At 37.6% G+C, this 24,403-nt stretch overlaps 1 protein-coding gene across 1 annotated transcript in view; it reads right to left on the minus strand.

Annotated features, from left to right (window-relative positions):
- The window catches only part of LOC116286856 (uncharacterized), a 34,687-nt gene that overhangs the window by 2,194 nt on the left and 8,090 nt on the right, over positions 1-24,403 (minus strand). Inside the window, exons 10-29 of the mRNA XM_089028435.1 lie at positions 24,245-24,401; positions 21,872-22,001; positions 21,200-21,409; positions 20,547-20,744; positions 20,105-20,257; positions 19,242-19,328; positions 18,235-18,371; positions 17,483-17,636; positions 16,139-16,370; positions 15,169-15,418; positions 14,602-14,811; positions 13,856-14,103; positions 13,168-13,363; positions 12,572-12,872; positions 11,776-11,898; positions 10,803-11,098; positions 10,319-10,633; positions 9,363-9,497; positions 9,005-9,105; positions 8,568-8,670 (exon numbers count right to left, since the gene is read on the minus strand). Coding sequence (XP_088884561.1) covers positions 8,568-8,670; positions 9,005-9,105; positions 9,363-9,497; positions 10,319-10,633; positions 10,803-11,098; positions 11,776-11,898; positions 12,572-12,872; positions 13,168-13,363; positions 13,856-14,103; positions 14,602-14,811; positions 15,169-15,418; positions 16,139-16,370; positions 17,483-17,636; positions 18,235-18,371; positions 19,242-19,328; positions 20,105-20,257; positions 20,547-20,744; positions 21,200-21,409; positions 21,872-22,001; positions 24,245-24,401 — 3,736 coding nt within the window. The remainder of the gene's footprint in view (positions 1-8,567; positions 8,671-9,004; positions 9,106-9,362; positions 9,498-10,318; positions 10,634-10,802; positions 11,099-11,775; positions 11,899-12,571; positions 12,873-13,167; positions 13,364-13,855; positions 14,104-14,601; positions 14,812-15,168; positions 15,419-16,138; positions 16,371-17,482; positions 17,637-18,234; positions 18,372-19,241; positions 19,329-20,104; positions 20,258-20,546; positions 20,745-21,199; positions 21,410-21,871; positions 22,002-24,244; positions 24,402-24,403) is intronic.

Below are 24,403 nucleotides of genomic sequence, written 5' to 3' on the forward strand. Positions count from 1 at the left end.
GACAAAAATGCCATAAAACATGACTACATATGATTACAATTATTAAACACGGATCTGACCAACTAATGTAGTTTTAAAGACCTATGGCAATAAAGACCGTGTTGATAAAAAATTTGAAGGGGAGGGGTGATTTCTGCGCATTAAAATAAAGCAAAAACTACATATTTTTTTAGATGTGGATAAACACATTTCTCTTGATATCTATTATATATTATCTATTTATATGATTTCTATATCTGTTTTTTTCCTATGTGGTAGGTAAGCGGCGACGAGGGAGATGACGGAAGCGTAAGGTGGGTGGTGTGTCAACGATTATACCATAAACATATATTCTCAAAGAAAAGGAAGGAGGAAGGAAGGAAGAAAAGAAGGCAAAAGAAAGGGAATTAATGAAGGAAGGAAGGAAGGAAGGAAGGTAGTCAGGCATGACGAAGGTTAAACGTGCTGACTTGAAACGGCTCCGCAGTTTTTATCTTATTGGGTCGTTAATCCTCACTTTTTTTACTGAAAGCCAACGCAAGATAACACATGAAACTCAAGTCTTCAGACAAAATGATATTCTGGTACCGAATCCATACTTTCAAGAGTATAAACCAGCACAAGTTGAATTCATCTTGGTATCAATCTCAAACAACAACTCGGCGTTCTGGTATGCCCGACCACGGAGACGATTCTACAAGCAAATAATTAAGTTCTACAGTAACCACGACGCTAGTTTTCAACTGGAGCTTCGTATACTGTCTTGTGGAGACATTCATCCTAACCCTGGCCACGACGACAGAAACAATAATGACAATGTAGACACAAAAAATAAGGTGACAAATCAAACCTCGAAGTTATCAGTATTCTACTCGAATGCCAGGAGTATCGTAAACAAAATCGCAAAATTGCAACTAGAATTAGCCAAAAGCCAAGTTGACATCATAGTTCTTACTGAGACCCATCTAGACGCTTCGATAACGGATGCCGAAGTATTCGGCAACGACTATAGTGTTTATAGAAGAGACCGTCCTGGAAAGGCGGGAAGACATGGCGGAGGAGTGTTGATTGCCACGAGAAATTGTATTATAACTTCTTTAAGAGAAGATTTAAATTGTCAATCAGAAATACTCTTTATTGATATAACTACCGGGAACAACAACAAGAAGTTAACCATTGGAGTGTTTTATAGACCACCAAACAGCAATATCAAACCTTTAGAAGACCTTCAGAATTGTCTCACTAACATTTCAACTACGGATTTATTAATACTTGGTGACTTTAATCTTAGCGAGTTTGACTGGGCTACCAACCAACCTACAAAAACCTCTGAACATCACACTCTTCTCTCAGAAATAATTCATGATAACTTTTTACAACAATCAGTTGATGAACCTACTCGCGAGAAGAATATTTTAGATCTTGTACTAACTACAAATGCTGATTTGATTAAAGACCTCGAAGTCGGAGAACCCTTCTCCGACCACAATTCAATAACTTTCAAAGTGGACACCCATCCTTATCAAAACCGTGTGTCAAAAAAAGAAGTCTACGCATTTAGCAAAGCCGATTGGAATCATCTTAGAGCTCTGTTTAATAAAACACCGTGGGATTGTATTTTGGAAGACGAAGATATAAACACCAATTGGGAAACCTGGAAAGACCTTTACTTTGCAGCAGTCAACGATAGTATACCAAAATACCGTCAAAAAAGGAAAATTAGTGCACCATGGATTACCAAAGATCTAATAAAACTGTGCAGGAAAAAGAAAAACCTCTATAAAAAAGCCAAAAAATCGAACAACGAGGAACAGTGGACTGCGTACCGTAATCTAAACAACTCTTTGAAAAAGCAATGCAATTCAGCAAAATGGAACCATCTGAAAGATCTAGCAAACAAACTAAAATCCGAGAACAATTCAAAGCCATTCTGGAACTACATGAAATCAAAACGAAAAGGTACCAACGACTTAGTGTTGCTGAAAGAAGGAAGTCAAGAAGTGACAAGTGATCAAGACATAGCACAACACATGAATGAATACTTTTCATCTGTATTTACACGAGAACAATGCATCCTTCCAGAATTTGGCTTTGTTGTTACTGAAAAGTTACGCAACGTTCAATGTTCAGCTAATGAAGTGGAAAGTTATCTAAAAGAATTGAACATTCACAAGTCCCCTGGGCCCGATCAAGTACTACCGCGTATCTTGAAAGAATGTGCAAAGGAATTATCCACATCACTGTGCAAGATGTTTAACAAGTCGTTTTATTCTGGTACACTTCCATCGGACTGGAAAATTGCAAATATAACTCCAATCCACAAAAAAGGTCCAAAACACAACAAGGAAAATTACCGTCAAATCTCGTTGACATCTATCATTTGTAAAGTGGCAGAGAAAATAGTACGATCAAGAGTCATAGCCTTCTGGACAGAACATCAACTATTAAACCAAAATCAATTTGGATACTTAAAAGGCAGATCAACGGTAGCCCAACTTCTAAGTAGCTATAATGACTGGTGTTTATCAAGAAATACCTCAAAAGCGACAGATGTTATCTTTTTAGACCTGTCAAAGGCGTTTGACAGCGTTCCACATGAACGCCTACTCTTCAAGCTTAACAGGTATGGCATTGACGATCAATTACTATTGTGGTTCAGGAATTTTCTAACTAATAGAAAACAAAGAGTGCAAATACGTGGATCCTTTTCTGATTGGTCTCCAGTAACATCGGGTGTCCCGCAAGGTTCAATTCTGGGGCCGATCTTGTTTCTGTTATATGTAAATGACATTCCAAATGTAGCCACATCAAGCATCAAATTGTTTGCTGATGATACTAAGATCTATAGACGACTAACCGACGTTGGGGATGTAACAGCTCTACAGTCGGACCTTGCTTCTTTAGAAGACTGGGCGGCGGATTGGCAAGTCAAGTTTAACCCTAAAAAGTGTGAAGCCATGAGGATAACTCATAAGGGTGATAAGAATAAAACACAATATCACATATCCGACACAGCATTAAAGAACGTACATGACTACAAAGACCTTGGAGTTACAATGTCGAGCGATCTAAGTTGGTCCAAACATGTAGAAGCAATTGTACATAAAGCAAATAAAGTCCTTGGTTTAGTTAAACGTACCACGGGTAGTAGAAATAAGGAAATCTTTTCCATACTCTATAAATCACTGGTCCGTCCCATTCTGGAATATGCATGCCCAGTTTGGGCACCACACCTAGTAAAGGATATCCATGCAATTGAATCTATACAACGAAGAGCGTCACGCATCGCACTAGGTCAAAAACGACAAGAGATGGCATATGAAGACAGATGTAAGATACTCAAATGGAACTCTTTGCAACTTAGAAGGGAATTCCTCTCTCTAGTTGAGTGCTATAAGATTGTACACAAGATGAACGGTCTAGATTTCAGTGACTATTTTGAACTTTGTAAAAGTACGAAAACGAGAGCTAATCACCAATTTAAAATACAGACCAAATCTGCTAGAATAAATTGTTACAAATATTCTTTTTTTGTGCGAATAATCAAATCTTGGAATGATCTTCCTAATAACGTAGTAAATCATACAGATGAACCCAACGTAAATAAATTTAAAACAAGACTTAAGAAACACATGAACATTTTTTGAAGTTAGTATTGTACATATATATATATATATATATTATTAGTTCTTAAAATTATTTATTTATTTTTAAATTAGGGGACTTATATAGGGCTAACCTCAATGTCTTCCTTTTCAAAATATGTAATCTACATTTTGAATAAAGTATTATTAAAGGAAGGAAGGAAGGAAGGAAGGAAGGAAGGAAGGAAGGGAGGGAGGAGGGAGGGAGGGAGGGAGGGAGGGAGGGAGGGAGGGAGGGAGGGAGGGAGGGAGGGAGGGAGGGAGGGAGGGAGGGAGGGAGGGAGGGAGGGAGAGAGAGAGAGAGAGAGAGAGAGAGAGATGTCTTTTATTTAATCTCGGGAAATTTCATCAATGTACAAATTGGTTTTCATGAAAACCGAGTTCATAGGTAATATATATAAAAAATTAATAATAACGTTAAGAATATATAGACAGATTTATGAAATAAATTCTCATCTACCCCCCAAAAATATTATAGTAATTAAAGTGTTAAGGACCAACAGACGAAAGATTCCTCTTAAAAGATTTTAAATTATTGGACAGTCTGACACTTTGGGGTAACGAGTTCCACACTTTTGCACCGTCATAAGAGAGAGCTCTTTTTAAAAACTCAGTGCTGGGTTTCGGTAACTTTAAGCACTTCTCTCTACCACGAAAATCGTAGGTATTTTCTTGAAAATAAAAGAGTTCCCTTACAGATTTTGGTGCAAGTGCATTTAAAGTCTTAAACATCATTATTGCTTTATGCTCCTTTCTTCTTCTTTGTAAGCTTTTCCAGCCTAAAGAAGTTAAAATATCACTAGATCTGACATCGTAGCTGCTTTTTGTTATTATTCTTGCAGCTCTATTTTGCATTTTTTGCAATCTTTCAGCAGACGTTACTGGTAAATTATCCCATACCACGTCACAATAGTCAAACCAAGGTAAAACGAGAGCCTCATATATGGTAATAGCTGTCTCCAAGGGGATGTAATCGCGGACTCGTCTTATGCCACTCAATCCAGAGGATATTTTTTTACAAATGTAATCAATATGAGCAACCCAAGACACCCGTTCGTCAATCACAACACCCAGAGTTTTTGCTGTAGAGACTCTAGTAATTGGTTTGCTATTTAAATATATGTGTGGTTCGGAGGTAATTTTTTTCAATTTATCGTCAGAAGCAATAAACATGTGCTCTGTTTTAGCTGAATTTAAGCTAAGTTTGTTAGCTTTCAACCAGTTATGAATATTGGAAATATCAGCGTTCACCTCGTCAAATAGAGTCTTTTGTGATGTGCCACAAGTGGTGAGACTTGTGTCATCAGCATACATTCTAGCATTTGAAAATTTGACACTATTTGGCAGATCGTTTATGTAAATAATAAATAATAATGGCCCAAGGATTGAGCCTTGAGGGATGCCGCAATCGAGTGTTCTAGAGCTAGATAAGGTATGGTTTATGTAGCATCTCTGACTACGATCTGTGAGGTAAGATTTGAACCACTTTATCGACTCTTCTGCAATCCCATAATAGTATAATTTGTGGAGAAGTATGGAGTGATTTACTGTGTCAAAAGCTTTTTTAAAATCTAGGAAAGTGACACAGTTCAATTTACCTTCATCCATATTGGTAAGCCACTCCGTTGTGGCTTCTAGGAGTGCAGTAGTAGTCGAATGAAGCGGTCTAAATCCCGACTGCTTTTGAGAAAGTAAATTATTTGAGTTTAGATACTCATATAACTGGTTAAAAACTATTCTCTCGAAAATCTTAGCAATAGTAGGTAAGACCGAAATGGGACGGTAATTATTCAAATCATCTTTGTCATTAGCTTTATGAATTGGCGTAACTTTCGCAAGTTTCAAGCCGTTAGGAAAAATCCCTTTATCAACTGATTGATTGAATAGCTTCACTAGTGATTGACTTATTACTGGTGAAGCAATCTTGATGAAATGAGATGGTATACCGTCAAGACCTGTCGCTTTTTTAACGTCAATAGAATTAATGATTTTCATAAGTTCATCAACTGATGTGTGTCGTAAGGTGAATGTTGAGCCAATTCTAATTAGATAATCATTATAAGCAGTCGGTCCATCGGGAATTAAACAAGCTAATTTAGTCCCAATTTCAGAAAAATGACAATTGAATACCTCAGCTATTTCCTTCGAGTCACACATCGATGTATCACCTGTTTTGATAGATGTTACATAAGAGCCAGATTTAGTCCTTCGTGAGAGGACTTCATTAATAGCTTTCCAGACCTCCTTTGAGTTTTTTGAATTTTGTGCAAAATGATTTTCATAATATGACTTCTTGGCTCTTTTTATCTCGTTGTTGACGCGATTTCTAATAGACTTATAATCACTCCAGTCGTCCCTCGAATTCGTTTGAGTAGCTTTTTGTTTCATTTTATCTCTATCGTACATAGCTTTCCTCAAATCAGTTGTCATCCAGGGAGACTTCTTGTTTCTTATTCGTTTTGTTTTGATCGGAGCGTGCGAGTCAAGAACAGAGAGAAATAACTCTTTCCATCTGTCCCACATGTCATCCGGGCTTTCCTTATTATCCAAACAATCCCAAGGGAGTGTTGCTAAATCCATAAGAAACTTGTCGGAGTCAAAGTTTTTAGCCGATCTAAATGAGATCTTACAGTGATTGTTGTTTGTCGGAATTGCTATTTTCCGTATTGTATAAACCAGACTATGGTCACTGATACCAATGTGAACCACTCCACTTCGGACTACCCTATCTGGGCTATTCGTTAAGATCACATCAATGAGGGTTTTACTTTTTTCAGTGACTCTAGTTGGTTCTGTGATTAACTGCGTAAGTTGAAACAATTCAGCAGTCGTATTCAAATAGCGGGTTTGCTGATTAATATTAGTAGATAATAAATCACAGTTTAAATCCCCTAGGATATAAATTTCCTTAAACTCAGAATCTATTTTTGTTAACACATTTTCAAATATATTGAAAAATGAGCGTGTATCATAGTTAGGAGGCCTATAACAGGCTAAAACGGCAAAAGACTTGCTATTTGGCTTCATGATTTCAAAACACAGGGACTCTACTTTATCATCAGTTAAGTCACTACGGTTTTTCCCATTTACGCCCTTTTTCAAGTATAAACAAACTCCCCCTCCATTGCGGTTTCTATCAGACCTATGGATGTCATAGCCTTCGATGCTCACCATTGAACTTGGGATTGATGGATCGAGCCTTGACTCATTTATGCAAAGAAGATCAAAATTTTGCTGAATGACCCATGATCTCAGTTCATCTATATGAGCTACAAGACTAGTTATATTTAAAGAGGCCATTTTAAAACCTCTAACATTAGGAATAGAATGAGGTCTATTATCACCGTCAGACTTATCAATATTAGTATTTGAGACAATACTAGAGGGATGAATAGAGGAATCTGTTTCGTCTAGTGGTTCCTTACCTTTTAATCATGCTTTAGATTTAAGATATTTATTGAAATCTTGCGCAAGGATTCCTATTCCTGCACGATTTAAATGCAGTCCTTTGGTGTTAAGTCCTTTCTCTGTTACATTATGAGAAATATAGTCCCATTCCCGTTCGTTGCAGAAGGCTCTAAGCGATTTGTTCACATCCTTTCTTGCTGTTTCAAGGAGACTCGAGTCTTGGCGAATGATTAATTCAGATATCGCTATTTCACAAGACGGCAGCTGTTTTTCCACAGATTCGCAGATTCCAACTATCCTCTCTGCAATGGCCTTAGATTCATCAGACTTAAGATTATTTGTACCAATATGTACAATAAGATTATTAGGTTTCCTTCTGATTATTGGCTTTATATAGTCCTCCATATCCTCCACTGTGGCCCCTGGGAAGGGTTTTATATTAACTCTGTTTGTCTTGCTTGACATTTTCCAACCTTCGAGCTTCGATATTATAGAATCTCCAATTATAACTGTACTAGTTTTGTTTCTGTCCTGAAGCGAATGGTCCTGGTTATTAGTAGGTAGCTTGTTCTCAGCTTTGTTCTTTGGTGTTGTCTTTTGTTGCTTGGCCTTTTTTTGTTTCCTTTGTACCTTTTTCCAGTTACAATGAGATTCATTCATTGTGTCACTCATACTACTCTCCGGGGTCGTAAGATCAACTACAGTAGCTTGTTTAGTTTCCGTATGATCATTGTTCTTGCATTGATCATTGTTCTTACATTGATCGTTTTCTTTCGTAACTAGCCTCAACGCTGTTAGTAAGCTGGCTTTTTCGTCTTGTAATTTGCATACTTGCTGTTTTTGAATTTTAATTTCCTCCTGAAGATTACAGATAATTTTACGAGAATCATCGTTTTCCTTCTTCATTTGTTGGATATCAAAGTTCTCTCCGTTTTGGAAAGTGTCTTTCAATAAACTTATTTCTTTACGCAAGTCAGTCAGTAAACCGAATAATAATGAGGCAATTTCAGAATCAGTCGGTTGTGAAGGCTCAACTCCTTTTTCTGCAGGACCATCATTCTTGCTTGGAAGAAGTTCATGAAACTTATTCCTAAGGCATTCTTGATTTGGCCCAAAGATTTTCAGTCTAAGTGATGATGTGTAGAATCTTACGGAGCATTCCTTGTCATCGGTACTCACTTTATACGTTATTGCGTTGTGAGCTTTGTCTTCTTTAAAGACGCCATTACTGCCTTCTTGGACATCGAACATAAAATCCACCAAAGATTTAAGTTCTTGTTGCGTACCACGCCAAGTGAAATCGTTATCCTTTTCATCATAACTTAAATACTCAATAAGATTTGCCATTTGGAGACAAAGATTCGATAAAAGCTTTATAAAATGTTGAAGATTACGGAGCGGTTACGAACACGTCTGCATAGACTGAACAGACAGACAGACAGACAGACAGAGAGAGAGAGAGAGAGAGAGAGAGAGAGAGAGAGAGAGAGAGAGAGAGAGAGAGAGGAGACGACTAGATTGGTGCGGGATATTTACCGAGGGATCACTAGGAGTTGCTGCTTTAACCGAAGAGATGATCTTCAGCTGTGTACTCATGGTGGGCAGACATTCGGCATAGTACAGCAAGTCTTCTCGACACCTTCAGAGAAAAGGTAATAAATAACAAGAGTTTGTACCAAAATGTATCGTAAGACCAACAGGAAAATAGAAAAAAAGAAAAGAAATAAAAGGGAAAGGCATGTATATAGATAAATAAAGTAAATAAGGACAAATAAGTGTTTGTGGGTTGTGTTTCAATTCATTTCTAACATATTAAAGGTTACTCCAACTCTAAGTTTAACAACGATTTTTGTGATTTGAGATTTTGACCTAAGTGTTCATCTTCAGGACTACTAAAATGCTGGTAGTAAGCTCTATAAAAAATATTCATAAACCATTAAAATATTAGAAAAAAATAGGGACATTTCTCGAACCTTTCATCGACACAGGCGTCAGCTATGATCTGAGCAAATTTCAAGATGGTTTTGGCGTTGGCTGCAATGGCTTTAGCAGTGTTGATCATTTCCATTTTGTCCTGCAAAAGGGAGGCAAATTCAAATGATAGATAAATTAACAAAGAAAGAATTTGAAAAGAAACTAAAAACCTCAATTATATGAGATATAATAGTTTTCTTATAAGTTCAAAGAAATCGTAAGAATGGAATTAGCATGAATTGCAGAGTTTTTCCTTTTTCCAGCTTTCAAGCTCTTAACATTGTTGCTATTATTATTGCTGTCGTTGCTGCTGTCGTTTCTGTTGTTGCTATTGGTATTATTGTCGTTAACACAAACCTGCAGATCGCCTCGTCCTCTTGAAAACTGCGCCATTTGCATCATCTGGAGCGCCATTTTCTTGGCTACTTTGACAATAGAATTGTTCTCTTCTTCCCATTGGTCTGTTTCATCTTGGAGAAGCTGTGCTGCCATCTGAAAAGAAATAAATATAAAACGTGTACTTAAGCCTGGTTCACACGAGCAACGCAAACGCAAACGCAAACGCAAACGCAAGAAAACTACGTGTGAACTACAGTAACACAAACGCAAACGCAAACGCAAACGCAAGGAATGGAAAATTTTCCATTTTCTTGTGCTTGCGTTTGCGTTTGCGTTTTTAACGTGTGAACCGGAGAAAACGCAAGCACAAACGCAAGACGTGGTTCACACAAACAACGCAAACGCAAACGCAAGGAAAATACGTGTGAGCTATAAACAATCACTACTGCGCATGCGTATCTTAATTTACTTGCATTTGCGTTGTACGTGTGAACATTGCTTGCGTTTGCGTTTGCGTTGCTCGTGTGAACCAGGCTTTAGTATTAAGGCTATGTGTGGCAGTGTGGGTGTAAAATGGGAATTGCAATGTGTATCCAGTAGCTCCACAACTGTTGTGAGTCCTTGAGAACAAACACACATACGTACACACACAAACAAAAAGAAACAAAAAACAAAGCAAAGCAAACAAACATACAAACAAAACTAATCAAACAGACAGACAAAATCAATAAAGAAATAAAGAAATAAAAAACAAAACAACGAAAATATTTCAATTAAATAATAATTAAAAACAAACAAAACCAAAAATACACCCACAAAAAAAAAATAAATAAATAAAATAAAATAAAATAAAATAAAATAAAATAAAACAAAATAAAATAAAATAAAATATAAAATAAAATAAAATAAAAAAATAAAAAATAAATAAAAATAAATAAATAAAACAAGACAAAACCAGAACACTGGCTACTTACAGCAATGGACTTTGAACTCTTCCTTGCCCTCAAGTCTTCAGCCGAATCTGATCTCCATTCAGGACTAGTCCTCGATAGATTAGCCATACTGAAGGCACGTTGATGTTTCAGTCTTTCCACTTCAAACTTAGCCCAGTACCTCGCATCCCATTTAGACCGTTTAAGAGACTCATTTGACGAAAATCTATCGTTTAGTTCCTGTACTAATAGAGACTTGAGGTCTGTTTCACTGCTTGATGCACCAATAGGAACACGTTGTTCAGGGCTGTCTGGAAGAGCTTCACTATCAGACAGTGCACGGTGATGGTGGCGTGTCTAGCAACAACAAACATATGGTATTTTAGATCCCATCTTTCAAAAGGAAGTATTATTATTCTAGTTCACAAATTAAATATGAGATAATTCAAAATAATGACTGTGGATTCCGTGCTACGAAAAGATTCGTCACAAAGGAAATGGGAATAAAATGACAAATATATTTTACCTTTCTACCAATGTCAGAATCATCAAAAGCTGAGAAAACCTTTGGTGCCCTTTTCCTTGGTGATGGTTTCAGTGCTGGTTTGGGAGATACGTAAAAAGTCTTCCTTGGAGGAGATGGGGTCCGTCGAGGTGGCGTGAATTGCGTGGCAACAGGTTCTTGACGTTTACTCGAGTCTGTGGCAGATGGTAAGAGTCGAGGTGTCCCTGATATTGCAATGGAATCATCTTCTGTTAAAGACTCAAAACTTGCTGCTCCTTGAAGGTTTGCTCGAGTACTAAGAAGATCTTGCACAACAGCTTAAATAAAAACATAAAGGTCTTACAAATAGCAAAACACCAAATCTGGAAAGACATTTTTCCTTTTAGAGTATACGATTTTGAACTCTGATTCATTACAAAACTACAAGTTAGCATACATTACGACATAAAAACGCACAAACGAACATACAAACGAACAAACAAACAGACAAAATGAGTGAGTGAATGAATGAACGAATGAATAAATAAATGCACCCTAGATAATGAATATACTTTCAAATATAGTATGTGTATGACTATAGAGGCTTTGCACCATAAATTGATCGATGGCAGCCATGATAGGAGGAACAACATGCAATAGTCTTTTCTCCCTAAGCTTCACTGAATTCTTTTACATGTAAATCAGAATGGTGAGTGAGCGTGAGAGAGTGCCACAATATTTAGAACATACGATATTTTTGGATTACGAATTTACTTATACCATATATTTATATCATATTTTATTTATTACTCCATTTCAGTATATGCACGACCCCACCAGCTTTTAGCTTTAAATATTGTCGTGTTAAAATAAAGGTATTCTAATCTATTCTATCTTATTTTATTCCATTGTATTCTACTCTATTTTAATCTATTTTAATCTATTCTATTCTATGTTATTGTATTCTATTCTATGTTATTGTATTCTTATTTAAGGCACGAATCAAATCACTTACACATCACAGCTAACATGTTTGCATCAGGTAGTCCTTCAAGTGTTGCTATTAGCAACTGGGCCTTGGATGCCCATTGACGTCTAAGCATCTGAAAGTGTTCCACTGTATCCTGGTCAGGATTATCTAAGTGAACCATCGTATAATGAATGAATCTTGAGATTCTAATGTCTAATTAGTTATTCTTTTTTTTATGAATAACTTCACCTTCACCTGAACACTAAGCCATGCGGCGGCCATCTTGAATCACAAGGCATTGTAGGGCATCCGGGGGTCAAATAGACAAAGCTTTGTTACAATAATGGCGTCCATTGACATTTAAGGTTCATAACAAGACAATTTGAAAAGAGATGAATTTAAAAAAAAATTGAAAATGGACAGTTCCACAACTGAGGAAATTTCTCAAATATCGTGGGGTCATCATTTCAGAATCTTTGTTTTATTTTACCCCTGGGTGACTCAAAATGCCTTGCAAAGGAAGGATGGCCGTCGTATCGTCGAAGAACTAAATTGATAGCATAAATCTTCTTATACTTTTTTCTTTATCTCTTTGTTATAATCAATTTTTCTTTACTTTCTTTCTTCAGTTTTCCTCCTTCATTTCTTGTTTATTTATTATTTTTATTTCTTTCTTCCCTTCATTCCCCCCTTATTTCTTTCAATGGCCCGATGCTTGTAGGCTGCAGAGCTCCAAGGCAAAACAATGGCTATATTTATGTCAAAAGTAATGGAGGAAAAAAAAAGTCGTGTACCTCCAATGACCATCGGTTTATTATTACCTCGACACATTGTCACATACCTGCCAAAGCTCTTGCCGCACCTATAACCTGTGGTGTCAGCCTATCAATAAAGTCCCCAGTAACTCGAACAGTCCTGACTTGACTCGGATGAGTGGATTTTTCGACCGCTTTACTGGCTTGGTTTCTGACCCGCACCACTCGTCTGGACAGTTCTTGTGCTTGATCTTCAAACTCTCTCTCCATAAGGTGTTTCTGTCCTAACTCGGCTTTAGTGGCGGCGAGTGCTGCTCCTGCCAAGCGGTCTACTGGAGCAGAGACATGCGCAGTTAGGTCGTCTACCAGAGCGGTCAGAAGATGAACCTGTCAATATAAACCATACTGTATACGACAACAGGGAAAAACGTTTGCGCATGCGTGCACTTCAGCACGTTTTCTAAGAATTTTGAAGAGTTTGAGTGAGAAAAGAAATGTTTGTTTTCTCCAAGTATGCAAAAAAGTTTGAGAGTATACTTTTGTCAGACCAAGATACTGTATTAACATAGCGTGAGACCCAAGAAACTATATTCACATGTGCTACCAAGACTACAATTCGAACCAGTGACCTTAAAGGTGACAGGCGAACGAGCTAATTAAATAAACATTAACTATAACGTACCTTTGTGGCCCACTCCCTGCGCATCAGATTCATCTTCTCCTCGATACTCATAAAAGCAAGTTGTTGTTCCAATGTCTTGTTTTCCCGAGTGCTGAGATCAATGACGGTGCGTGTCGTGTCTTGTAGGTCAGCGGTTAATCGTTCAACAGATCCGATAGTGGACTCCACGAGAGCGGCTTTCTTCGGATTAGAACATCTAGATTCAAGATAGATCGACAGTTGTTACTATACGATTTATTTAACATCTCGCTTGTGATATTCAAAAAAATACTGATAAAAGTCGTTTTAATACACTATAATAGATGGGATGGAATAACTTTATTTTTTTGTTCAGGTCAGTTTTACGTTGTGCAAGTTATCGTAAAAATTGAGCACAAAACAAACAGTACGATGTTTTACATTGTTTTAATAAACAGAATCGTATTAAAAAAATGTTATTCTGGAAAATATAATATATATATACTGAGTCCCGTGCAAAGTTTGAGGGTTTTGCCCTCTTGAAGTGCAACACGTGTATGGTTCACAATAAAATCGTGAAGATTTTTCAGCGGTTTTTGAGCGCGCACACATCGTGGGCTCAAATCGAATGTTGAAAAGTAGTCAGCCACCTTAACAAACACCATATGAAAGATTTTGCCTTCAATTTAGTTTCTGCCTATAGTTTGTTCGACGAAACCATGAGACTTACCCAACTGTTGCTGCACTTGTCATTTCTTTAAGCGATCTGGTGTATGACGTCACCATCCGTAACCTTTCCTGCAAAGCATGATAGTCACCAGACAAAGTAGCATTGGTCAAATGCTCGACTGGAGCCGAGGTCCCTACGGTTACATCATCGACTGCCATAATAAGATTATTAACATTGCCGGCCCAGACCCTACGCAACAATTCGAGTGCTTCTACTCGAGTGATTTCTGTTGGGTTTGCGATCACCGACTGAAAACGAATGATAATAAATTATCACTATATGGAGAAATACATTTAAGTTAGTAAAGTTATATTGCTGGCTTTCATTCAATCTCAAGGGAGTAAAAAAAACAACAAACAAACCAAAACATACGGCGGCCATGTTGGATGATATAACAAAAGAATTCATTGACAAGCCTTTTGTTAAATTCAACCAAGATGGCGGCTATGACGTCATGTGCAAATGAAGGATTACGCAATGTTAAAAAAAGCATGAGTAAGAGAAAATGAGAAATTTAGGAAGGAAGGAAGGAAAGAGGGAACAATCAAAATAGGGTAAGAAAGAACGAGCGAAGTAATTCAGGGAGGGCGAAACCAACGAATGAAGAAACGAAGGAAGGAATGGATTTATTTAGGAAAGGTGCGAGAAGAAAGAAGAGAAGTCGAGAGAGAAGGAGGAAGAGAGTAAGTTAGGAAAGGAATAAAGAGTATGAGTAATGCAAAAAAGAATAAAAAACATTAACTTACCTGCGCAGCTAGTATTAGTTCGGGTAAAACTTTGTCAATTTCATTTGACGACACACGCAGTAACTCGATCCGCTGTAAAGAGGCTGGGTCCCGTTCTAAGACGTCACTTTCATTCCCAGGATCCATCGCGTAGTCCTCTGCATCAGCAGCAGCCTTGGCAGCAGATGATAGCTGACGTAGGCGAACTGCTTCACTGTTTATGTTATTAATCTGACAAGACAATATAATAGACGGTTGAAAGTCTTCTTAAATATACAATACAATTAACGTTATTCGACGGGGGATGACATCAACCTATTACATTTTTTTTTTAAATTTACGGCCCTCAAATATCAAACATAGCGTCTTCTTTCACAAATGAAAATGCAAGCCCAGCGCGTAGTAATGACATCGGTGGTAATCCTTGCACAATGATAACTTAATAGACGTGTCCAGTAAATAAATGTGAAAGAAGTTACCATGGGCAGTTTAAGTGCACGTGGACGCTGTTTCCACCGCGACAATCAAAACTTCTTTAACGTCATATTAAGCTTTGCTGGCTTCCTAAAATAACACTTCCGGTTTTACCTGTTTTTTAAGCTCATCTGCATCTCCCGAGGAAGCTTTCAATGCAAGCTTCGAGGCAGCCGCTGACCAAGGCGCTACAATCTCATCTATAGCATTACCAAGTAAGTGGGCTTTCGACGCCCACTCTCGTCCAATCATATGCAAGCGCTCCACGGCTTTGAAGTTACGCGAGTTGGCTGTGACATCACGAGCGGCCTGGGTTATGATTGGGGTGAGTTTTTCGATTTCTCCAGATGCAGTACGAATTTGGCTGTAATATTAAAAGAAAAACAAATTAGGACATGAAGTAAATTGTAATACTTTTTTGTTACAGTTATTCCCTTTTTTTAGCACCATTCAATTTAGAAGCTTGTTCTTTTCCTTATTACATACAAACTGTATTGATGCACTATACGATTTACAGTTTCGATTTCGAGTTGATGTCATGTTTGGATGGTAACGTAATCACATTTAGGTATAAGGTCTTTAATGAAAACCTACGCAAAGATAAATGTTATGTAGTAGACTACGAATGCCTTCGATAAGTCACAAGAAAGAATTCGGTCACTGCACGAATTGCAAAACATCCACTGAACCAATGAGAGCGCGCGAGATCACTTTTCATCCAATCAAAATAGACTGGGTAGCAACATGGCATTGATTTGATGGCATCCATATTCAGCCAGTCACAGCAGGCGTGACCACTGCTTATTCAATCAAAATGCTCGAGCACGACACCTTCCTCGTCACGTGTTCGACTTGGCACCTTTCTTCCTTGAATCTTTCAAAATCTGCTCCGCAGCAAAATTTGATATATTTTTGGATTTCACCTTGAATCTCCTTATCTTCTTCAAACCACCATCTGCGTCAGTCCGAAATTAATATTTTAAACAAATTGCGATTCAGCTGACGAACATTCCGCACGAGACAGGAAATGACGACAAGTGAAACCCAGTAATTATTATTTCTCAAAGGAAGACATCCACTTTACCTAACTTGTTCCACTTTGCTGGACTTCTCGACACATTTTTCAGCCAACTCCATGAGCTTCGTAACCTGGGAAACGAGGTTTTTGATATGTTTTTCGATGTTATTTCGGTCACCTTCCTTTGCCGCTCGAATCAATCGTGTAACAGGAGCCCTCGAGGTACGGGACGGGTTTAAGGGTTGCCCTAACAGGGTGCTTAGATGACTGGAGTTGGTGTCTGCTCCATTACCAAGTCCTGGAGACAGAAGACATGATAAATGAGATAAATATAAGTAAAACTAGTAATATAATAATGATAATGATTATGATGATGATGATGATGATAATAATAATAATAATAATAATGATAATGATAATAATATTAATGATAATATGTTTTTCTCAACGCCCTTACAAATACTGATATTCATGAAAAATAAAAAGCATATGAATTGTGAAAACGAGTACTGCGCATTTTAGAATAGTCTTGGGTAAGAAAAACTAATGATTAATATTTGGTAGATGGTTCAATAGCAAGCAAGGATTCCTTCAAACAGAATACAGCTATTTCAAAAAAAGGCTGGTGAATGTTTTGATGCATGTTGAATGTTGCTTGCTGCATGCCACGCGGGCGATGACAATCCAATCAGTGAAAGGTCACAGCAATACGGAATTTTACCAAACTTCGTCTGCATATTTTTCTGGCATAAGGCATAATTGTTTCTCGATTCTGACATTATTTAAATATTACTTTAATAAATTCAAACTTAAGTAAGCAAGATGTAGCATACAACACAAAGAACATGCAAAAAAAAAAAAAAAAAAAAAAAAAACCTTCACCAACATTAAAAAATTAAAAAACGTAGTCGGTTTCGAGAAGGTCATATCATCGAAGCTAAGACCGAAAAGGATTTTGGTTTCTCCGAAATGTGTATTATATTTGCATACAGATATGTAGAGATGCACAGTAGAGCCAAGTCGGTCGACCTAGATTAACAACATGCCAAAGCCATGATGCATAAAATGTGCACAGGAAGGGAAAACTGCAATACGCATGAAGTTAGCATAATTGTTTGTCTTCCCATGCTCCCCTTCGGTCTTAGCTTTGATGATATAACCTTTTTTTTTGAACCCGACAACGTTTTTTTAATTAGGTGTATAGCAAATGGAATAAATCAAAAGTATTCGATCTGTGAGTTAAACGTGACCTGACTTACATCAGCCCAAGAGTTTAAAATTCAAATTAATTTAAAATCTAATGTCATTTTGCAAAGTTAAATTCTTGAATACTGTACACAGGATATCAAATAGGTTGGTTGAGAGAATTTAATATTTTTGGTCATTAACTCGAGCCATAGGTTGCCATACCTAAGAGCGCTCTCTTGTCTACGTCTTTCATATCTTCCAGTGGTTTCACGAGGAGACTTTCAAGACTTCGGCTAAGATTTGTGTTGTCTAGCTTCCTAAAAAGCCTTGGGGAAGATGTGGATTTTGGTCGACTCGACAACAGTTTCTTTTCCGTCTACAATAAAGTGGATTTTGGCTTTTTAATAATATAACTAATATAAGTATCGCAAATGCATTTCATTATATTAGTAAAGCTGTGAAATGTAATCGTGCTGACCAACTACAATAATGTAGTTAAAGTCGTTTGGTTACGAAGTAAGTTTTGGTGGACGTCAATCAAATCGTTTCCAACGCATTCCATAGGCACGTGCCAATGCAAACTTTTTGTTTTTCAATAATGTCATGCAAATGCCTTGATTGACGTACAGCAAAACGTTATTTGGTTGCGACGGCAAATTTCGCGCGTGTGATTAGGAAACATGGTAAGCAGAAGGGGGGAAAATGCAAAATAAAGAAAACGCTAACCGATAATAAAATACATCAAGGAAATTCAAGGTGGCCCAAGCTATGTTTCTGTGGTGTGTTACCGCCACAGTTGAACATTCAATCTTGCTTGGGCCCTATGTTAATAGTACTTTCGATATTCTCCTCACATGTTGATTTGAATGAAGAGAGAAAAATCAAATATCCTTAAAAAGAGGAGAACATTTTCTACCGTTTCGCCGCACAACATGCCTGCGGTCGTAAATCCCTTTCCGATCCCTCGTACTTACAGTAAGCAAGGGTTTAGCCCTTGGAGCAGGAGCATCCTCGACTTCATTTTCAAGCAACTTTAGTGATGGCGAACTTGAAGTAATTCTTTCGTTTTCTGGTTGTACAACATCTTCTTGATACGAGGAAATTCCATTCGCTAGAAGGAAATAATAATAATGAATAGAATAAAGATATGCTAATAGTCAATTAATAATGAAACTAGTTAGTATAGTTAGTGATTTACTTGGCCCAAAACCTTGGTTATGCAATTTATAATTCTAAGGTTTAATGGTTGAAGCAGTTCTTTTTTTATTTCAACATATTCAAACACATATTAACCATAAGAGCAAAAACTCATCGAGGGGAAGTTGAAGTTGTTCATCTATACTAATGATAAAAACCTACAAAGAAACACTTATCTCTTGCCATGTTTGATAGTTCGCCATCAAGTATAAATTAAGCATCTTTGCAGTTTTACAATAGCATGTCTTTATAGCCAGTTGCTAACAAACCTGTGGCCCTTATCCCAAGATCAAATTGAAATTTGGAAGTTTTTTTTAGGTAGGAATGATAACCGGTGAACATGGAGAACAACCCTCGTGGCACAGAAGAGAACCAACAAGCAACTCTAATCACACATGATTGAGGGCACCACTCGTGCTTCCCGTACTTTGGTGAAAAATTAGGCAGATTAAGATTCCCGTTTCTCCTTCCCTCAAACGGCAAACATGATCACGTTTTTATCGTTTCCCTACATTTCACTTTACCTTTTTCAAACCTTCTCGACAAAGACAAGTATTCTTTTGTTTATCTACTACTTGGAGATTTTTCCGATTCCTTTCCACTAATCTTAATAATTTTTTGATATTCAACTGACGTTTCACGTTTAGTGCCGTAAACGGGAATCTCAAACTCTCTATTAAGGAGAGTGTTTACGTTAATTAAGGAGGATGAGGATGTTTACGTTTCGAACAAACCAACTGTCGAAACTAATAATAAAGATCATAATAAAGATAAATCTACGAACCAGGTTTAATGGCCTCAAGATCATTGCTTGTTGGCATAGAAATGAAGTCGCCTGCTTCAGATTGTGTCGGGTTGTCGTTGATAAAATCTATCAAAAGTAAAATAATGATAATCAAAGTATGCTGGTTATCAATCATTCCCAAGAGAGAAGCAACAAAAGACACGGCGGCCATGTTGGATGATATAACAAGAGACTAATGACAGATCTTTTGTTAAATTCATCCAACATGGCGGCTGTGAAAACCATCAATAGCAAAACGAATAAATACTCTAGTTTTGAATTTTGCTTTTGTTGCTTTGGTTCAAGCAATGATATTGCGTAAGACATTCATTTGTTCCAGTGAGAATCCGTGTTATTTCAAGGTGACAATTGTGACGATGAATTAACGCTTTAAGCCAATAAAACGTGTTTTTTATTACAGTATGAAAATTTTCAATTTTATCGATATCCTGGGATGGCCCACTCAGCCAGGAACTCACAGATCGAATTGACTGTTTCCCCAAGGTTGCGTGCGCATCCAAATTTAAGGAACTTGACGGGCCATGATACCAGAACACGAGTATATTATCATGCACTGCAGTGCTTCTACGAAATTGTTTACGATAAGAATTCATAAAATCGATTATTCTCCTCTTTAAATATAAAACTGTCTTCTCAATTTTACTGAATTTGCGTTTTTCAGTTTTGTGGCCCGTCAAGTTGGATGCGCACGCAACCTTGAGAAAACAGTCTATTGGAATATTAGGTTTTGCAGAGGAAGGAAAGCCCTTGAATCGAGGAACGCCTTACAAACTCTGCTCACAGGTGATCCCGAGTCCAGGAATCGAACCACAACACCATTGATTGCTACTGATAAACATTACCTAGTGAACTACCAGTAGGTCTTGTCACAGTTGTTTTGATAGTTTTAATCTTTTCGCCGACACTTCTGATACTATCGCTGACCTTTTCTCGTATTTCACTGTTATTCAGGTTGGTCATGGCTCTCTCGATGGCAGCACTTAGGTTAGGAAGAACTGAAAGAGATCAAATGAGGCAACTTTATGAATTTATTCCTAGTGATATTGTTACATTTAAATATGGATAAATAATTATCAGAGTGGAAGAATGTAAGAATTAGCGAATGGGAGAGTAAATGGAAGCCTGGATGGATGCATTGAAGCAAGGGAGGGAGGAATTCAGGAAAAAAGAAAAAGTGGATGGAATGGAGGAATGAAAAATAGATGGATGGATGGAGGGAGGGATAGAGGGGGTTATGGACTGAGAGTAAGAGCGCTATTCAATATAATATAATATAATACGTACCTGTGTTTAATTCATTCGCTGCTGTCAGTAGTTCTCCTTTGAATAACGGATTCGCAGTACTCGCCATGGCCTTCTTTGCTATCTGGACCACGCGATGCCCTCGTCCGAGCACGTCTCTAGAAGCCTGGACTATTTTAGCGGTGTTCTCTTCTATTAGTCCTTCGTGACACAGTGCGACATCATGCTGTACATGCGCCTCTAAAATACAATGCAAAAGCGGTGAGAAGACATTTGCATTTAAGCTCTGGAGGCGATAAAATACACCTCTTTACTTTAGCCACTGGGTATCAAGTGCTACAATAGCTGTTATTACAGTTGACCCCGCAATGATAAAGTCTTTTGTTTTACGAATCATACAAGTGAGGCTATCGGGCCGATCAAATTAGTCTCCCCGATTAGTAGGGTACTTGTGCCCGGCTAGAAGATAGAGACTTAAATAAAGTTATTATTATTATTATTATAAATGGTTGTTGTCTCATTTGCATCTCATTTGCATTTTATTTGCCTTCCTTTTGCATCTAATTTGCACCTTTACTTGCATTTCGCTCGCATCTCATTTCTATCTTATTTACATGCGTCCATTATATCTGCTATTCAAGGACGATTTATTTCATTCGGTTTGACTTCATTTAGACAATTATAAAAAACCCAACCTGTAGTGTCCATCAGGTCTTGTATATCTGTCACATCATCTACAGCATCCGTCAATATCTGTAGTCTATTGGCCCACTCTTGACGTAGTAGTCCCAGTCTCTCCACACCAGTTGCATCGTATGGGTTTTGCCTCACTGCACAAGCAGTTGTGGCGATTACTGGAGCCATTTTCTCGAGTTCTGTTGATATTGCTTTGATGATATGAACTCCTGTGAACATCACAAACAAAATAATGAATTGAGTGAGCGAGTTAATGAATGGTTGGATAGATGAATTGTTGGATGGATGGATGGATGGATGGATTGAGGGATGCACGGACGGACGGACGGACGGACGGACGGACGGACGGACGGACGGAGAGATGGATGGATGGATCGATGGCGTGGCCTTACGTTTACAGTATATACAGCTATTTCAAAAAAGGTTGGTGCAATGTTTAGATAATATACATGTTTATATATATTTTTCTATTAGCTTTGTTTTAACAATTCGCTGATTGTCGTCACATCTCCGATAGTGCAGTTCGGACTTGGTATGCAAAATGCAACATTCAACATGCAAATTACAACATATAACATGCAGCATGCAATAAAATCTTCAGCTAATGTTGTTTTTTTTGAAAAAAAGCTGTATATGCAGTACTCTTTAGAGATGTATTACATCAAACTTACTCCCTGTATCAGCAGATACTGAAGCAGCTTGCCTAGACACTTGTACCAGCCTGGCCGTGTGTTTATCGAACTGATCTGCCTTTTGTCTTGTTTTCAGAAGGGCTTGATCCTGGGCTGTCGTACTGCCACTCTGGGGGAAAAAACACATCAGAAACTTATAAGGGAGTTGAAAAGTGTAACACTATAAACAAGCTAAAGAAAATTTAGATATGCGATCAACTGAAATTAGGAGTTTTGACACCATGTTTGGAATCGTGAGTTTAGTTTCAAGTGCCACTTCTCTTACTGCATATCACGCGCAGAATATTTCCTCTTTCAGAGGAGATTCACTGAATCTTTAATCAAGCATTTGGGATATATTTTCAAATTGAAAATTCCATCCCACTAAAGAAATGTATTATATGGCTGTTAGACGTTTCACTCCCTGATGAGTTACTGACCACCATTTACCAGATTTAATTCACAATTACAATACGCGGTCTAAATCAAAAAGAATTTATATGTCCCTCCAGTAAACCTGAATTATGGGAAGTTTGGTGTTAAGTATGCAGCTGTCACAAGCTGGAATGAATTACCACATAATATAAAAACCAGTTCAACACATAAAGTCTTTAAAAATAAGCTTAAAAAACATCTGTTGCTTTAGAATTTTGATTCTATTTAGGCTTTGCTTCAATTTAACTTTATTTCCTACGTTAATTTAGTTCAAACTTCACTTTATTGTATATAACGTTTTATGTGTATTGAATCTATTTTCGTTTTGCCTCTTTCCCCCTTCTTTGAAAGTATTATATAGTTCCAAGGTGCAGAAATATTCTCTTAACCCTTTTGGGTTGTTTTTCTTCTGCTCCTCCCAGTTAAGTTTTTTAAAATAGTAATGTAAAGTATAAAATTCTCATTCTGGGAAATAAAAAAACCTTGAAACCTTGAAACCTTCAAGCATAAGATGTTGCTTCTTAGAGCTATCGCGCTCATTAGTCTTCGAATTCAAGAGTTTTTAAATCCTGTTCCTGAATTCGGATTAAGCGGGTAGGAAAATGTGGTGTAGTAAAAGTCCACTCGCTCTCTCATCGTTAGGGTTCTCAGGTCCGATTCCCAGACACACACGTGAGTAGAGATTTCTAGGTCTCTCCCTTGATTCGAGGGTTTTTCTTCCTAAATGCTAAATCTAAATCTCAATCTGTTAACTAGCCGTGCGCTGACTTTGATTAAGGTCCAAGTTCCCTGGCACGTATCTGCTCAAATGGACCGTTTCGCGATAAGGTGGCTATCAAAGATAACAGAAAACAAATGGAGTTTTGGTTGGTCTTTCTTTTATGGATAAAGGTGATCGAGGTGCCATCTTTTGTTGTATTCTCGTTTGGTGAGCTCTTGATATCAATAGACGTCATTACTGTAACAAAGCTTCATTTGCCCCCTGGATGCCCCGTTATGCCCTGCGATCCAAGATGGTCGCCGTATCGTTGGCGTAGTCCAATGGGGTTCCCCCGTGGTCACATATTCAGTCACTATCAATAAAGCTCATGCCAAGTGGTGTTTTATAGGTTGGTTTCATAACTGCTGTAAATGTTTCTTCAACCAAAAATAATTTATTTCCAAGCTTTCAATAAAGCTACCAATGCGTAGTGTATTTTTTTTAGCTCTGCCAACGCAGTGTGTACACAAGTATTCTCACTTTTTTTCAAGGACTTTTAATGGAAGTTTTACGATGTTTTTTCAAGGGCAGCAAACCTTCCCTTTAATTTCATCGTTTCCTATCGGGAAATGAAACAATCAGAAGAAACTAGAAGGAAAATACTAAAATACTCTATTCATATAGCTCGAGCACATGTATTGAGCCTGCATTACTCCAGGACTGCGGTTCACGTAAAAGCCATCCTCAGTCTCCACTGCATGCACTGATATCAGGAATCCAATTAGTAATATTATCAAATTTATTTTTCGTAAAATCAGTATAAAACAATTGCTTTGTGTTCCAAGGATGATTAATGCAAAGTCAAGGACATTTTCGTTTCATTTTTAGTTTTCTAAAGAAATGCAAAATTCAAAGAGTTTTCAAGGATCTGTGTACAGCCCTGCAACGTGATTTTAGATATGGTGGTAGCGAGAAATAGCTGCGTTCTGGAACATGTAAAAATAATCGAAATAGAATGTTCCTGTTTTTCTCACGAAACCTAATATCATACACACTTTATTTTTACTTATTATTTTTGCGCTAAAGCAAAAACTTAATTGCATTTGCGTTGTGTCTACAGAAATACAAGTGTGCTTCATCAATGGGCATTAAAACCAGCAATAACCCCCCTCCCTCTCTCTCTAATACCCACACGACTACCTCCATTTCCAATCCTCTCAGTTTGGGATGATACTTACAGGTACTGGAGCAGTAGCAGCAGCCAATAGTTGATAGACAGGCAGTTCCACATCACAAAACATCGTGCTCACTTGGTCTGCAATGGCAGTCGTCACCTGGCGGTCAAGTTTCTTCAGTTCAACAGACAACTTTTCTGCTGTCATGTCAAATTCTCTTCT

Source organism: Actinia tenebrosa, unplaced genomic scaffold (assembly GCF_029948245.1).
Source record: "Actinia tenebrosa isolate PJP-AT-01 unplaced genomic scaffold, QUT_ActTen_1.0 PGA_scaffold12__29_contigs__length_12842862, whole genome shotgun sequence".
NCBI lineage: Eukaryota > Metazoa > Cnidaria > Anthozoa > Actiniaria > Actiniidae > Actinia > Actinia tenebrosa.